The 17218-nt window shown below is 41.9% G+C and overlaps 1 protein-coding gene across 1 annotated transcript in view; it reads right to left on the bottom strand.

Moving 5' to 3' along the window:
- The window catches only part of CENPC (centromere protein C), a 99341-nt gene that overhangs the window by 45064 nt on the left and 37059 nt on the right, over window positions 1-17218 (bottom strand). Inside the window, exons 9-13 of the mRNA XM_044447405.1 lie at window positions 16565-16603; window positions 15885-15955; window positions 12676-12741; window positions 10589-10693; window positions 598-684 (exon numbers count right to left, since the gene is read on the bottom strand). Coding sequence (XP_044303340.1) covers window positions 598-684; window positions 10589-10693; window positions 12676-12741; window positions 15885-15955; window positions 16565-16603 — 368 coding nt within the window. The remainder of the gene's footprint in view (window positions 1-597; window positions 685-10588; window positions 10694-12675; window positions 12742-15884; window positions 15956-16564; window positions 16604-17218) is intronic.

Here is a 17218-nt window from a genome sequence, read left to right as displayed (position 1 = left end):
TCCATGGTTCCCTGTCATTATGGTGAGCTTAGCAGGTACTTGATGCAATAAAACTGTCTCCTTTTTCCAAAGGACAGCAAAAGATTAGGATGAACTCACTTTGGTCTGAGGCAGATACCAGAGTAAGAAATATGCCTGCCACTAGAGAGCACATTTGTGAATTCCTAAAAACAAGTAAGAATTAGAGTCTTGCACTGAGCCAGACAAGTTCAAAATAGAGTCAATCCCCTTGTGTGCAGACTCTGAGCCCAAAGAAGCTCAAAGTCTGTACATAGCTTGCTTTAAGTTATGTTCACTAACATTAGATAAGAAGTCTAACAGTTCATTTTTTCTGCAAAATTGAAAATTATATTTTCATGAAGCATATCAATTAGTACCTGCTGGGTAATGTATTTATTCTGCAAGCTTTTCTTTAGGGAAAGAAAGAAAAGCAACAATGTCAGGAATTCTCTCTTTCCCAATCTGAACATACCCTTTCTGTATAGTTGTTATTGTTAAAAGAAGCATTTGAATTTTCAATACTCAATGAAGTGTACTGTAGTCTTCTGCAAGTCACACAAGCACACACACATACAAACAATGTAGCAAATGCCATACCGAAATCCACAACTGGTTTTATTGCCTTCCTAATTTTATGGCTTCTGTTCTGTACAGGTGATAATATTCCACCAACTACAAAGCCTCCTGAAACAAGAGAAAATATAAAGGATTATTTCTGGGTAATAACAACTTTATATTTTTGTTTTGAATGGGTCTGTGGCTGCATAATAAAATTAAACCAATGCTTTTGTGAATCAAGGCAACGTGATATGCAACAACTGGCATAATGGCGTGAACAAGGCAGACTGATATTGATGAAAACCATCTCCCTTTAAGATGTCTCATATCAGAGATGGACAAATTTGGTCGTTTAGGAACCTATCTCTGTCCTCCACTGACCTACCACATTCAGTGTGGGGCAGGAGGAAAATAAAGAAAAAGGTATGGTTGCTATTACAACACACCAATTTTGTCACTACTGTAGTTTTGCTGCTGAAACCATAATTTTTAAAACATGTGTTTTCCTCTGTGGGGAGGAGAGATAGGAGGGAACAATTGTGGGTCCAAAGGGGACTGCACTGGGGAACTACATGTAGCCCATCCATTGCCCATCCTGTTTTAATATGTAGTATGCCCTAGAGTACCTTTACTTAGCACAATGTTTATTTCATGATAACACCTCTCAAATGCAGAAGCCATTATTGGGCAGAAAGGATAGCCTGTAATCTGGTTTTCTGGAGATAAAAACCCTTCTATCATTGAAAGGCAATCCAAGGAGAGGAGATTCCTGCAAATTGGTGACAGAGCACAGGGAGGGTAGGGTGCTAAACTTCATGAAAGCATGTGGCCGCTGAATGACTTATACTAGTACCAAGCAAAGGCCATGCTATCTCTTACTTGTATTATGTGTGCTGCTAGCCCCCATGTCTCCTGTTCTCCAAGTAAGGACATCTGATCCCCCATCACCCAACTGCTACAATGCACTGGAAGCCTTTTTACATCTAGCCATTGCTGACTAGCAAATGCTACATCCTAAAAATCAAAACTTTCATTAATAAGTTTTTAAAAGAAATTAAAACCTCACCCTGATTAAATAAAACAAGTAGATATAAGAAATATCAGTGCAGGGAACATAATATTCCTGATCTCTCAAGCTTGGTTAAAGATCAAGGACACTAAGCAACATTACCACTCTTTCTTAGCAGCTCTTCTCTTCCGTCTAATATATTATTATTCCTTTGGGAACATTAATAACAATTAAATTTTATATTGCTATCCAGATTAAACATAGTTAACGTAATCCAGGATTTTCAGCCAAGCTGAAGCAGGATACGAAAGAACTTTATATGTAACATTAGTGCTCAACAACGTGTATGTATGTACTTAATTTCTATACCACCCAAAATCTGAAACTCGCTGTATATACCACCATTGCTCAAAGCATAGGTTTGGGCTTTCTAAGGGCAGCATGGGTGGGTAGGGTGGAGGGTGTGAAATGCCAGAAAAGGAGAGAGGAAGAAGATCTTGTAACGGAAAAAACAGCAGCAGAAATTTAGCGTTGCACCAACGAAAGACGTCATGCTAACAATGGATGGTGCAGAGACAGTCACAGCAGCTTCTATGCTTGCCCTTCCTTGGTGAACTGGCTTTGGAATGGAAACAGGAATTCTTTTCCAGGCATAGAAACAAAGCAAGTCAGAAGGGGCCACCTGGGCTATCTAGTTTGACCCCCAGCTCCGCTCATGACATGTCTGCGGTGTGCATGTCTAGCCTATCCTTGAACCCCCTCACTGATTGAGCTTCAAACACTTTCCTTGGAAGCCCATTCCACACCCTTGGGGTCCTAACTGTCAGGAAGTGCTTCCTGGCATCCAAATGGAACCTTGGTTCCCTGAGCTTTGCACCGTTGGAGCACGTCCTGTCTTCCTCTGCAGGGGAGAACAGGTCTCTACCCATCTCCATGTGACATCCCCTCACGTACATGTATGTTGCCAACATATTCCCTCTGAGTCTCCACTTCTCCAGGCTGAAGAGACCCAGTTCTCTCAGTCTCGCCTCATACGGCATCCCCTGCAAACCGGCCACCAACCTTGTGGCCCTACGCTACATTGACTCTAACCTGGCTATATCCTTTCTGTAATGAGGGGCCCAAAATTGAGCACAATACTCCAGCTGCGGGCGCACCAGAAATGTTTAGAGTGGTAGTAATACCTCTCTCGATCTAGAAGCCACACTTCTGGCTATGCAACCAAGGCTGGCGTTCGTCCTCTTGACCACCACATCACACTGCTGACTCATGTTTAGCCTGCAGTCAACCAGCCCCCTGAGGTCCCTTTCACAAGTGCCACTCTCCAGCCACTTGTCCCCTAACCTGTACTTATGACACCTATTCCTATGCCCCAAGTGCAAGACCTTGCAATTATCCACATTGAACGCCACCCTGTTGTCTCCTGCCCACTTCCATAGTATGTCCAGATCCTTTTGGATCTGGAGTACCTGCTCCTCAGTTGTGGCCACTGCTCCAGTTTTAGTGTCGTCTATGAATTTGATCAGCAGACTGTTCACCCCTTCTTCCATGTCATTAATGAAAAGATTAAACAGGATCGGCTCCAGGACAGGGCAATGGGGGACCCCGCTTGTCACTGGACACCATCCCGATGATTCCCCGCTAATGGTTACCCTCTGCTTTCGGTCAGTCAACCATGCCCTAATCCATCGGACAATGCTTTGGTGCATCCCAAAACTCCTCAGTTTCTCCACCAGGATATCATGGGGCACTTTGTCAAAGGCCTTGCTGAAATCCAGGTATACCACATCCACTGCATCCCCTCCATCTAGCCATCTCAAAACCTTGTCATAGAATTCCACAAGGTTTGTCTGGCAGGACCTGTTTTTGCAGAAGCCATGTTGTGTGGCTGTCAGCCTCCCTTCCCTATCTAGCATCACTAGATCTCTCTGTGTTATGAACCTTTCCATTGTTTTTCCTACAATGGACGTAAGGCTAACAGGTCTGTAAGTCCCCATGTCCCTTCTACTATCCCTTTTGAAAATTGGGACCACTGATGCCACCCTCCAGTCCTCTGGAACGTCACCCGTTCTCCACGAGGCCTCAAAAATGGAGGCCAGCAGGCATGAGAGAACCCCTGCCAACTCTCTAAGTATTCTTGGGTGTAACCTGTCAGGACCTGGTGCCTTTGTAATGTCCAATGCCCTGAGGAGCCCCTCAACTTGAAGGGGGGTAACTAATCTGTGTCCCTAAGTCCCCAGCCTCATCTAATCTCCTATGCGGATCTCCCCCATCCTGCCTTGGAGAGAACACAGAGGCAAAATACTTATTTAGCATCTGTGCCTGTTCTCTCATATCAGTCACTGGATCTCCTTCCTCCTTATTTAGTGGTCCCACCACTTGTCTCCCCTTCCTATTTCCCAGAAAACAGGTCCCAACCCACTTCTGCATGACATGCCCTCATGTACCTATATGTCACCAACAGATCCTCTTGGAGTCTCCTCTTCTCAAGGCTGAAAAGACCCAGTTCCCTCAGTCTCGCCTCATATGGCTTCCCTTGCAATCCTGCCCCCATCTTTGTGGCCCTACACAGGACTAATTCCAACCTGCCGATATCCTTGCTGTAATGTGGAACCCAGAACTGAGGAGGGTATGGGGAATTATATACCCCCATTTGTTGTGGGTGCACCAGAGTAGTATAGAGTGGCAGTAATACCTCTCTCAATTTAGAAGCCATGCTTCTGGCTATGCATTCAAGGGTGGTGTTTGCCTTCTTGACTGCTGCATCACACTGCTGACCCATGTTTAGACTGCAGTCAGCCAGTACCCCTAGATCCCTTTCACAAGTGCTGCTCTCCAGCCACTTGTCCCCTAACTTGTACTTATGACATCCATTCCTATGTTCCAAGTGCAAGACCTTGCACTTACCTGCATTGAACACCATCCTGTTGCTCCCCACCCACTTCCATAGTCTGTCCAGATCCTTCTGGATACAGAGTACCTGCTCTTCAGTTGTGGCCACCACCCCCATTTTAGTATTGTCTGCAAACCTGATCAGCTGACTGGCCACCCCCCCTTCCAGGACATTGATGAATAGATTGAAGAGGATCAGTCCTAGGACATAGAACTGGAATTCCCCGCTTGTCACTGGCCACCATCCTGATGATTTCCCACAGATAGTTACTCTCTGCTTTTGGTCCATCAACTGTGCCCTACTCCATCAGACAGTGCATCAGTCTATCCCAAAACTCCTCAGTTCCCTTCCCTCCCTCCCTTCCCTATCTAGTGTTACTAGATCTTTCTTGATTATGACCCTTTCCATTGTCTCCCTAGAATGGACTTAAGACTAACTGGCCTGTAATTCCCCATAACCCCCCTGCTACCCTTTTTGAAAGGCCTAAAAAAAGGAGGCCAACGAGTGCAAGAGTACCCCCGCCAACTCCCAAAATACTCTTGAGTGTAACCCATCAGGGCCTGGTGCCTTTGTAATGTCCAGTGCCCTAAGGAGCTCCTTGACTTCAAGGGGGCTGACTCTAACCTGTGCCCCTAAATACCCACATTCATCCAGTCCTCCATGTAGATCTCCCCAAACCTGATTTGGGGAGAAGAAATAAGGAAAATAATAATTTAGCATCTGCATGTTCCCTCACATCAGTCATCAAATCCCGTTCTTCCTTATTAAGTGGTTCCACTGCCTGTCTCCCCTTCCTCTTGCTATGTACATGTTGATACAAGCAATTTTTTTTTTTTGCTCCTGATATTCTGCAAGTCTCAGTTCATAATCAGCCTTAGCCTTGAGAAGACTTGTTCTGCAATGAGCCTCCTCCTCCTGGTATTCACTTTTGTCTGCTTGCCCCAGTGCCCATTTCCTACAGAGGTTCCTCTTACATCTAATCCCTCTTACCACCTCTTTTCAAATACATGGCGGTGCCCTCCTGCCTTGCTAACTGGCAGTATCAAAGCAGACCTCCTTATACCGTCAATAATAAACTAATAGCCAAAACACTATGTTCTTTTCAAATATTCTGTGCATACCCACCTAAGAGATCATAGGATCATAGAACAGTAGAGTTAGACGGGGTCAAGAACATTTTGTCTAACCCACTGTTGCATCAGGACATCCATTTACACCATCTCAGATGACTATCCAGTTTCTTTTTTAACCTCTCTAGTATAGGAGAGCGCATGAACTCTCTAAGCAACTAGTTCCACTATTGTATTGCTCTGATAATGAGGAAACTTTTCCTGATATCTAGCCTGAATCTGAGTTGTCACAACTTCAGTGGATTATTCCATGTCCTACACTCTGGCATCAGCGAGAAGAGATCTTGACCTTCCTCTTTGTGACAGCCTTTGAGGTACTTATAGAGGGATGTCATGTCCCCACTCAGTCTATTCTTCTCAAGGCTGAACATGTTCCGTTCTCTTAGTCTCTCTTCATGCAGCATTTTTGTCAAACCCTGGATCATTTTTGTTGCTCTCTGCTGGACCCTTTCTAATTTTTCTGCATCTTTCTTAAATCTTAGTGTCCAGAGGTGGACACAGTATTCCAGATGAGTTCTGACTAGTGAGGTGTATAGAGGAACTACTACTTCTCGTGATTCAGAAGTAATACTGTTGTTAATGCATCCCTAAACAGCTTTGCCCTTTTGGCAGTGGCATTGCATTGCTGGCTCATATTTAACCTATTTTCCACAATTACTCTGAGATCTTTTTTTCCAGTTCTCTTAAGCCACATATTCCCCATCTTGTATGGATGCTTTTACTTTCTTCTTCCTAGCTGAAAGAGTTGACATTTGTCCTTATTGAATGCCATCCTATTGCTTTGAGCCCAGCATTCAAGTTTATCAATATCGCCCTGGATCTTTATTATCTTCTAGGTTACTATCTATTCCACCCAGTTTTCTATCATTTGTAAAATGATTATTGTTGCTTGTACTTTCTCATCTAGATCATTAATATAGATGTTGGAAGCGCACTGGAACCTTACGGCACCCCACTAGTTACCTCCCTCCAGTTTGAGAAGGTGCCATTGATGAGCACTCTTTGTGCCTGATTTAGCAGACAATTTTGAATCCATCTAATAGTTTTTCCATCTAGTCCAGTTTTTGTTAATTTGCTGAACAGGATGTTGTGGGGCACTATGTTAAAAGCTATGCTAAAGTCAGGTCAGATTATGTCTGGTATTCCCTCTGTCCATCTGGGAGGTAATCCAATCAAAATATGAGATTAAATTAGTCTGACAGGATTTATTTTTGATAAATCCATGTTAGCTTTTATATTGCATTTTTTAAACTGCCTGCAGACTGATTTTTAATAATATGCTCCAGAACTTTTCCATGGATTGATATCAGACTAACATGTCTGTAGGTCCCAAGTTCAGCATTTTTCACCATGTTGTAGATGGGGAAAACATTAGCTCTTCTCTAGTCACTTCTCCTGTTTTCCAAGGTTTCTCAAAGATAATAGTGGTTCCAAGAATTCTTCCACTAGCTCTTTTATGACTTTGGGATGGAGTTCATTGGGCCCTGGAGAGTTGAATGTGTTTATTCCATCTAGATCATGGGTCCTCAAACTACAGCCCACCATGCTCATTTATCCAGCCCGCCTCAAAGCTTTTGGACTCGTTTGGACAAAACGATCTCCGAGCGAGTCCAAAAGTTCTGAGCTGGCGCAGGCACACTCAGTAGGGAGACGGGCGCGATCATGGTCGTGCTTGGGTGGGGGTGGGGAGATAGCTGTGCTCGTGCTCAGGGGGGGCGGAGATGGCCACGCCCACCTTCCCTGCACAAGCATGACTGCGATAGCTCCCATCTTCCTTGCACGAGCACAATCAAGCCCATCTCCCCCCACAGCATGATCACACCTGTCTTCCCACCCCCCCAGCATGATCACAGACATTGTACCTATGTCCCTTGAATATGGACATGCTCTTCTCCACCTCATCTTGGGCTTCTGCTGCAGCCCAAGCAAGAAGAGCAAACATTTTTTAATTTTTAAATTATTTTTAACATTTTAATTAATTTTTAAATTAATTTTAGTTTTAATTAATTTTAATGTGCAGTGTGCATAGGAATTCATTCATATTTTTTTCAAACTATAGTCTGCCCCCCCCCCCAACAGTCGGAGGCACAGTGAACTGGCTCCCTGTTTAAAAAGTTTGAGGACCCCTGATCTAGATATTCCTTGACCTGACAGTCTTGGGCTGCTATCTCTCACTTTCAGCTTGTATTTCCTCTTGGTTGTAGATTTTCTTGTGGGAAAAGACTGAGGTGAAGTAGGAATTGAGCATTTCTGCCTTTCCTTGTCGTCTGTTATCACTATGCCATCCACTTTAAGTAGTTGGGTACCTTTCTCTTTTATGTCTTTTGTTTTGGATTTATCTGAAGGCTTTCTTCTTGTTCTTAGCATCCCTTGCTATTATTAGTTCATTTCATGGTTTAGCCTTCCTGATACTATTCCTGTAATTCCTTACTGTTTGTTTATATTCTTCCTTTGTGGTCTGGCCCCGCTTCCACTTCCTGTACATGTTCTTTCCTTCAGGCTGTCACTTAGCTTTTCATACAGCCATGTGGGCTTCCTCTCTTGTCTTCTATACATTTTCTTGTTGGAAGGTTCATAGTTGTTTGGAGAGTCTCCTTTTTCAAGATTTCCCACTCCTTTTGGACTCTTTTTCACTTGAGTTGCCATGGCACCTCATTGTTCTGAGTTTGCTAAAATTGGCTTTTTTAAAGTCCAAAGTTCGAGTTTGGCTGCAGTTAATTTTTGTGTCCTTCATACTTGAGAATTCAAGTATCACAGGGTCACTTTCCCCCAGAGTTCGCATGCCTGCTATTAGGTCATCCATGTTAGTATTAAATTGAGAAAAGCTGTTCCTCTCGTTCCATCTTCTACCTTCTGCTGGAGAAAGTTGTCAGCAACACATGTCAAGAACCTCTTGGAGGGGCCATGTTTGGCAGAAATTGTCTCCCAGCATGTATCAGGGAAACTGAGGTCCCCCATGATGACTATATCATTCTTCTTGGAAATGTTGGCAGGTTGCTTTTCGAAGGTAACATCCTTGTCCTCTTTTTGACTGGGTGGATGGTAATAGACACCAATAGCTAAGAATTTCTTATGTTTTGCTACCTTTAAATTAAGTCAGATGCTTTCTGTGGGGCTACTAAGTTCCTCCTCTTGTATTTCTGTGCAGATACACATGTCTGTTATGTATAGTGTGACTCCACCTCCCTTTTTGTCATTTTTATTTTTCTTGAACAAGTTGTATCCATCAATGGTAGTGTTCCAATCATTTGAGTTGTCAATATTCATATAACATTGTAATTGCCCTTGAGTACTATGAACTTAAGGTCATGTTGTTTCCCATGTACCAGGCATTAGCATATAGCCATCCAAGTTCATTTTTGTGGTGCTCTGGTTTTCTTCTTGTTTTCTACTTTATTGAGAGACTGGTATTAGGTCAGGCTTGAGGTTGTTTCTCTGCTGAAATACTTAAATCTTTGCCAGGTGATAGTATGCCATGCTACATGTCTCCCTCCCCACTATGATTCTGTTTCTGATTAACCTTTCCATGTAGTGGCCAAACACATGCTTTCTGTTTTTGTCAGGTGCAGTCCATCATTTGCCAAGAGTCCGTCTTCCAGGAAAATTATCTTGTGGTCCCAGAATCCATATCCTTTTTTATAGCACCACCCTTGTAGCCTGTCATTCACTTGAAGGATTTTTCTTTCCCTGTCAGTTTTTCTTCCATGTATGGGTAGGATTGGGGAGAAGACTATCTGGGTCCCAGAGTTTTTTATTTTTCTTCCTAGTGCTTCCAAGTCTGATATTATTTCATCAAAACTTCTCCTCACAGTGTCATTAGTTCCCATGTGGATGAAATGGAAGGTATATTTGTCAGTGGGTTGCATGAGATGTGTAAACTTATTGGTTATATCTTTAATCTTGGCACAAGGGAGACAGGATACGTGGTGATTCTTTGGGTCATCACAACATACATATTTTTCCATCTCGCACAACACAGAATCTCTCACAACTATCACTCTTCTCCTTTTTCCCAGTGGGTTTGGAAACTCAGTACAGCAACTTTATAAGGGACCAAAGTTTAAAAGGTTGTAAACAACTGATATAGAACACACAAAGTGCTTGAATTCCATTTTGATATTATGTTCCAGTTTGATGTTATCTGACTAGAAATCACAAACAGAACATTTAGAAGGAATTAGGTCCAAAGTTATAGTACAATCCCACTATATTTGGAGAAATATCATTTACCGTATTTTTCGCTCTATAAGATGCACTTTTTTCCCCTCTAAAGTAAGGGGAAATGTCTGTGCGTCTTATAGAGCAAATGTGTGTGTGCCCGACGCCCGGGACACTGCCGGCCCGCCTGCACCATGTGCCACCACCTGGCCGGCATGCGCTCGGCGTGCTGCTCCACCCCCCACCCCCCACGGCGCAGGTGAGAGCTGTGCCACTCAGGGTGAGCGGTGCGGAGGAGGAGGAGCCATGGGCTTTAACCCGCTGGCCACAAGGAGAGACGGACTGCTCACCCCCACCGCCCGGGAAGACCTGCCACACCGCCTGGAAGACCACCGCCGGCACACTGCTGGCCCAGCTGCACCACACCTGGCCGGCATGCGCTTGGCATGCCCTGCTCCGCCCCCCTCCTCCGGCGCAGGTGAGAGCTGTTAATCACAGGTCGGTGTGTGTTTTCAAATGGCAACCCCTCTTTTAATGAAGCCCATGGGGAAGTGATGGGGAATGTGCCTGTGATTATCAGGAAGCTTTCCATGCATCCCTTCTCTAAAAACTAGGTGCGTCTTATGGTCAGGTGCGTCTTATAGAGCGAAAAATACGGTATTTATTAAATTTCTAACCCACCCAATAGGCATAAGACTCTCTGGGTGGGTTACAGCAGAAAAAAATAGTTTTAAATGGGCACTGAATTTTGGCATTATTATACATGTTAATTTAATAGCAACATTAATGGCTCCATTTGTCATATGTAACTCAAGGCATATCATATAGAGAAATTAGCACCTGAATGGCTTGGCTTATACTGCACACGTTCTCCTCGCCAGTACTCCAATGGCTTAACACGCCTTCTTTTGGTCCGTCGAACATTGGGTGTGTTGGTAGGCAAAACTAAATCAAGAAGCAGGAATGGGTGTAAAAAGATAAAATTCATCAAGAACAGGCAACATTCGTAGCTTTTGTATACAACACACCTTATAATTAATTCTTCAGCGTAAAACCATTGCACATTAATGTAACTTAACCATTAAAAATATTTTTAGCCTTTCTTCTTCCAAGAAGCTCCTATTAGTATACATAGTCCCCTTCTTTATATCTCACTACAACTTGTGAGGTAGAATAGGGTGAAAATGATTAGCTCAGGAACATCAAGTGAAGTCTGCGGCAAATAAGGATTTGAACCTATATCTGCTGAGTCTAAAGTCCAGCTGCCTAGCCGCAACACCACACTGTGTTTCTATATGGCTATGTAAGCAGACAGAAATTCTACAACTCCCATCATGTCCCTGCCAGAGTTGCATGGAACTTACCTCGTACATGCATCGTTTCATGGTATTTTTTTAAGGCTGATTTTAACCCCCTTTAAGAACTCAAGTTCTCTTTCAGGTTTCAAAGTATTCACAAGCACACAATACTATTTGGTGATGGAAATGTTCATGTATTTGGGCTTTATGACTCTTCTTCAGGCAGAAAATTTATATTTGTTTGTTTGTTTGTTTGTTTATTTAGGGGACTTCTATGCCGCCCCATTTGCCAAAGCCTCGGGGCGGCTCACAAACCATAAATAAATAGAATACAATAAAACTATATAAATTAACAATATAAATTTCTAGCATTATTTACTTCCTTTTTAGATTATACAATTTATACAAAAAAAATCTAAATAAAGATAGAATCCAGAGAACAATAAAACTAGTTTCATGAAGCCAAGGGGATTCGAGATATGTTTTCCCTCAAATAGCAACCCCCATATTTTTCAAAAAGAAAAAAAAAACAAAAAAACAGTTTATCATATGACCAGGATTCCACAAATCTGGTTGATATAGTGGCTCTGCACTTCCTCCTAATTAAACTACTGTAGAACCTTTATCCCTAATTATCCTTTATCCCTGTCCCTGAGGAAAGACAGGCTGAAAAAACACTCTCTCTGTGTGCTCAGATCATGCTTTTTCACACAACAGAATTAACTACAGTATTTACTACCACAAGGTGTTTTGATGCTTTCTGTCATGGTGGTCTTCCCTGCTCCATCCAAGCAGATCAGGACAAAGTATTATGTTAAAACTGACCTCCGAGGATGACTTTATGATATAAAAGATGAATCATCACAGAAGCAAATAACAAAAGAAACAAGCAAAATTAGGGAGAAATGTGGCTTAACAAAGTTGATTCCAAACTGAACATGCCTCTTCCCTTCCAAACAAACAAGCAAACCCCACATCTGAGGTGGATCATTTTGCATGTGGGCTAATTACCCTGACTGCTCAGTTCATCTGCCCTCTTAAATTATCTGACTAATGATGTCGTATCAGCAAGTTTAATAGACTTTTCCACAGAACTTTAAACTGTCTGATTCTGAGCAATTCTCTGGCTTATATCTCTGGGACACCTGGTTTTAACAAATCAGTTGTGAATTCCAGCCCCTCCTCTAATTCTGAATCAGAATCCAGTTCAACAAGTTTTCTAATCTACTGCCAATGAGGAGTCCTTTACCAAGATTGCTTACACACAGGAGGGTTTATTATAGCATCTTCCTTGTAAAATTTTGACATTGGACAGAAGATAACTTAAGAAAATTGAACGTCTTTTCTAAAGCATCATTTTGAGTGTGAAACATGATGGAAATGTACTGGATATAGCTTCTAAATGCATGAAAGCCTTTTGTTACTCATTTTGTCTAACTGAACTGCCATGAGTATAGTCCCCTGCATCAATATAAAGTAAATACTTTAAAGATCAATTAATATTTGTGTCAGTACTAGAAAAGAAGACAGAGCATTTAATTCCTCCATCTTACGAAGAGATCACAAGGTACAAGTTCTAATTAGGTCATTTTATGCATTCTCATTCTTTTTAAACAGACAAAATCTTACCCAGTTTGTGCTTCAGTAAATTTAAAAATGATGCATCCAAATTCTTATCCAAATCTTCAGATTCATCTAAAAATATAGGTCATACAAACATCTAGATTCAATGCTTCAGCAGTATTTAGTGGCATAATCCTACCTATGTTTGGACAGAAAGGAGTGCCTATGCTTGTTAAAAGAATTTTAAAAACGCAACAAAGCATACGATGAAACTGAAATAACCCATATTTCAATTTCCCCAGCTGCACCGTTTATTAGGATTTGTGGAAAGGTGTAATTTACTTTAACCTTGTTTACAACAGGCATATTGGGAAAATGATAAACATCTTACTAAGGTTTGACACATTGTCTTAAACAGAAACATTATACAGTGGTACCTCGGCTCACACGCCTTAGTTCATGACCAAATTGGGTCATGAACAAAAATTTCATAAACGTTTTGACTTAGGTCGCAGACTCCGTATTGGGTGGCAGCTGCAATCGTGGCCACCTCCACCCCCTCAAGTGAGAAGATGGCTGAGATCGCGCCCGTCTTTCCTGTAGGAGTGCAACTGAGATCTCGGTCATCTCTCCCACCCCAGCATAATCATGTTCATCTGCCCCTCCTGAGCGCACCTGCGTTCGTGCCCGTCTCCCCCCCGCATGCCCGCAATCACATCCATCTCTCCCCCTCCAGCGCGCTGGGGTGATGGGTGCATGCAGGGATGATGGGTGCAATCGTGGTCATGCTGAGGGGGTGGGGAGATGGCCATGCTCATGCTCGGGGTGGGGTGGGGTGGAGGGAGATGGCCGCAATCTTTGTTGTTCTTTGTCACTTTGCTTTACATTTTTCTGTTTTAAAAAATAGTTACAGAACGGATAAACCTTATTTACATTGAACCCCATGGGGAAATTTAACTTGGCTCACAACCAATTTGGGTCACGACCAGAGTCCTGGAATGGATTAAGTTCGAGAGCCAAGGTACCAGTGTAATACTATTCCAGCTATTAAAGATGAGAATGATACGAGGCTATATACCTTTCCCACAGATATAAATTTACATTTTTTAAAGTTTTATTCTGATTTGTTTGGTACACAGTAGGAAAAATCTGAGCAAGATTTGGATGCTTTTTCCATCATGGTAATCTTTCATTCATAAATGCTCTGCAAAAGCAGTTTCCCAGGGTTCCTTTGCACATAGAAAAAATTAGGAAAGGAATTGCCAATATGAATCGCCAGGTCTGAATGAGTTTCAAGTTAAGTGGTATAACACTTTTTTTTTAGCCTCTTAGATCCAAAACTTCATCACCTTTATATTTGTGAATGGAGCTCCCTTTCTTTTTAATTTTTTATCAATGACCTGGAGGAGGGAGTAACCAGTCTGCTGACTAAATTCATGGAAGATACCAAAGTTCAGGTGGTGGCCATAACTGAGGAGCAGGTGATCCAGATCCAGAAGGATCTGGACAGGTTGTGGAAGTGGGCGGGGGACAACAGGATGGCATCCAATGTAGGTAAGTGAAAGGTCGTGCACTTGGAGCATAGAAATGGGTGTCATAGGAGGGGAGACAAATGGCTGGAGAGCAGCACTTGTGATCTTGGGGTACTGGTCGACTGCAGTCTACACATGATTCAGCAGAGTGACACAGTGGTTAAGAAGGCAAATACCACCCTTGGATGTATAGCCAGAAGCGTGGCTTCCAGATCTAGGGAGTTGTTGTTACTGCTCTTCATGACTCTGGTGTGCCCCCAACTAGAGTACTGCATCCAGTTCTGAGCTCCACATTAAAGAAGAATGCAAGTTTAACAACTTACAGGAATGCAAGGGGATGTCATGTGCAGGAGGGCTGTGACCTGCAATGGAGGGCAGGACACATTCTAATGGCTCAAGGAACCCAGCTTCAGGTTGGATGTCAGGAAGTACTTCCTGACAGTTAGGACCCCTGGGATATGGAATGGGCTTCCAAGGGAGATGGTTGAAACCCCATCGAGAGTGTTCAAGGAAAGACTGGACAACCACTTGTTGGGGGTTACATGAGCAGAGACAGCTGAAGCTGGGGGTCAGACTATATGGCCTGGGAGGCCCCTTCTGACTCGCTTTGTTTCTATGTTTCTTTACCATTGAATTAAATTGATTCCTTAATCTGGAAAGGATTGTTGACTCATTTTGCTAATTAACATAGTTATTAAAATATTCACTGCAAATTCAGAGTTTAAAATTCATAATGTATTTTATGATAAACTTGGACAAATGATTTTGATCAATCAGTGGGGGTTGAGTATGGCTTTTTGACATTTTTAGATTTACGTGCCAAGTATGATTTGCTTGTTAAAGCTGAATGGCAACACTTGTAATAACACTATCTGTTGGAATTTAATTTTGGCCACACATATTCTACAGCATCACAGTTTCCTCCAATATTTGAAAAATTTACTGAGCCTGATCAGTAAAAACTCACAATATAAGTATAAACTCAACAGTAGATCTTTGTAAATATATATTATTGGTGAATAAATATGATATACAGAGTTGAAAGCAAAATGAAATAGGGAACTTATTCAATCTAATCAAAAGATTATTTCTTTAGTACCCATATATGAAATTGCAACAAAGGTCAGGTTACATCTTGTCCCATGTTTAGAGGATGCCACAATGTCTCTTTAATAAGGCTTTACTTTTAGCAGTTGGCTCAATGCTGGAGGTGTAATATACCTAATTTTTGCTTTGCTAATATGCTTTGCTAATATCTTGTAGCTGCCTCTTTTGGTGAGTTGGTTATAATACACACCAACTTGCACTGCAACATTCTCTAATATTTATTGAGGTTTGAATCCAAGTCAACCTAAATTGATTTTCTGTGCCCTTTTGATAGCTAAAGAACTAATACTCCAGCACTAGAAGTCAGCAATACTTTCAGCATTGAATGGATGGCATATAGATATCAAATGGCTACATGTGGATATTTGGTTTTTGTTGAAATGGATTTATAGTAGATTTATTCAAAACAGCATAGTAACATTTATCTTTAAATATCACTTTCTTTTTATGGTTTGTTCAAACTTGCTGTATTGTGTCTTCAAGCTCGTGTTTAGGTGAGGGGCCATTTCTAGTAGCAGTCAGGAACATGTATTTATGTAAAGAGAAAATGAAACTGCCGTGTGCATTTCTAACTCTATGTACAAATATATAATAAAACAACTTGGAATGTACAATAGCCACATTGATCAACATTACCTGAAGTGGAATCCTCCTTGTTAAACATCATTGCATGTCTGGAAGACCTTTTCTTACTACACACTGGGCCACTTAAAAAGAAAAAAAGTTTCAATGAGAGGAAAGTAAAATCTGAAACATTTGACTTGTAAATCAGAAGTCCTAGGTATGAGAGGACAATACATTCAGAACATAACATTCTTGAAACTATTTCAGAGAATCCCTGAGGGGCCAACATTCCAGTGGAGAGTGGGACCAACATGACAAAAATACAAGCATATTTTCTGTTGAAGAACATACTGCCAGTATTTTTTCTAAAACAGGAAAAAAAGGAACTGGCCAGGTAGTCAGAAAAACCCCCTTCCTTTGCTCCCCAGAGGTATGGCAATCTGCAGAATCCCAGAAGGCCAGAATGGGGACCCAGGTGAGACAGATTTGACCCATGGGCCTGCCATTGCACCCCTGCTTTAACATAGTGGCAGCACACATCCACACCCATTGAGTCAATAATGTTCCAGTGCAAAATCATTGCTACAAACACTGCAAAAGCAAAACTACCTAGCAAAATCCTCTCATGCATACAGGGGAAGGTGACAAACAAGCAAATATAACCTACAGACATTAGCTCCCAAGTTCCAGGCACTTCAGAAGATTTCTGGGTTGAAAACATGAAGGTCTACATATACAGAAGGGAAAACTACCTGATATTATTCATATTTGCATCTGGTGCATAAGAACACCTAAAAGAAATTAATAGTTAATAAGCATCCTAAAACTAGATAATCCATCTACGCAAACAGTCAAAGCCACGAGGAACTACTTAACATCCCATTGGGATGTGAAGACATAGCTAACCAGCACTGAACTGCACAGCACCTAGAAGTTTCTGCTATGTTCAGCAGAACAATTGGTAGCAACCAATTCTAGCAGTGTACCCATGTTAGTCCATTGCACCAGAAACAACAAATAGTCTTGTACCACTAGAACTAACTATTGTGAAAAGCTTTATGAACGAGTCCCCTTGCCCACTCAAGCTTATCATAGTACACATTAATTTTGAGGGTAGCACAAGACTGTTATTTTTGTTTACTAAAGATCACCCTCTTGTCCCCTTTATTTCTCCGTACATGATGAACAAAGCACTAAAAATCATTCATGTATGAATTCCAGATAGAAACAGAAATTCTGAAGAACTTGCTGTACCCCAACCAGCTGTTCAGACATCCTTCAAAAAGAAAACAGGGCACAAGGAGGAAACAAAAGAAATAAAGCTGATAAAGGGCACAATCTTGTGTACAGTATGACAGAAAGCAATTGTATAATTCCCAATATTCCCAAGCCACCCATGTTTTGGG

Source organism: Varanus komodoensis, unplaced genomic scaffold, assembly GCF_004798865.1.
Source record: "Varanus komodoensis strain SLA01 unplaced genomic scaffold, ASM479886v1 scaffold51, whole genome shotgun sequence".
Taxonomy (NCBI): Eukaryota; Metazoa; Chordata; class Lepidosauria; order Squamata; family Varanidae; genus Varanus; species Varanus komodoensis.
Note: the sequence above shows the minus strand (reverse complement) of the source record. Positions and strands in the feature narration are given on the sequence as shown.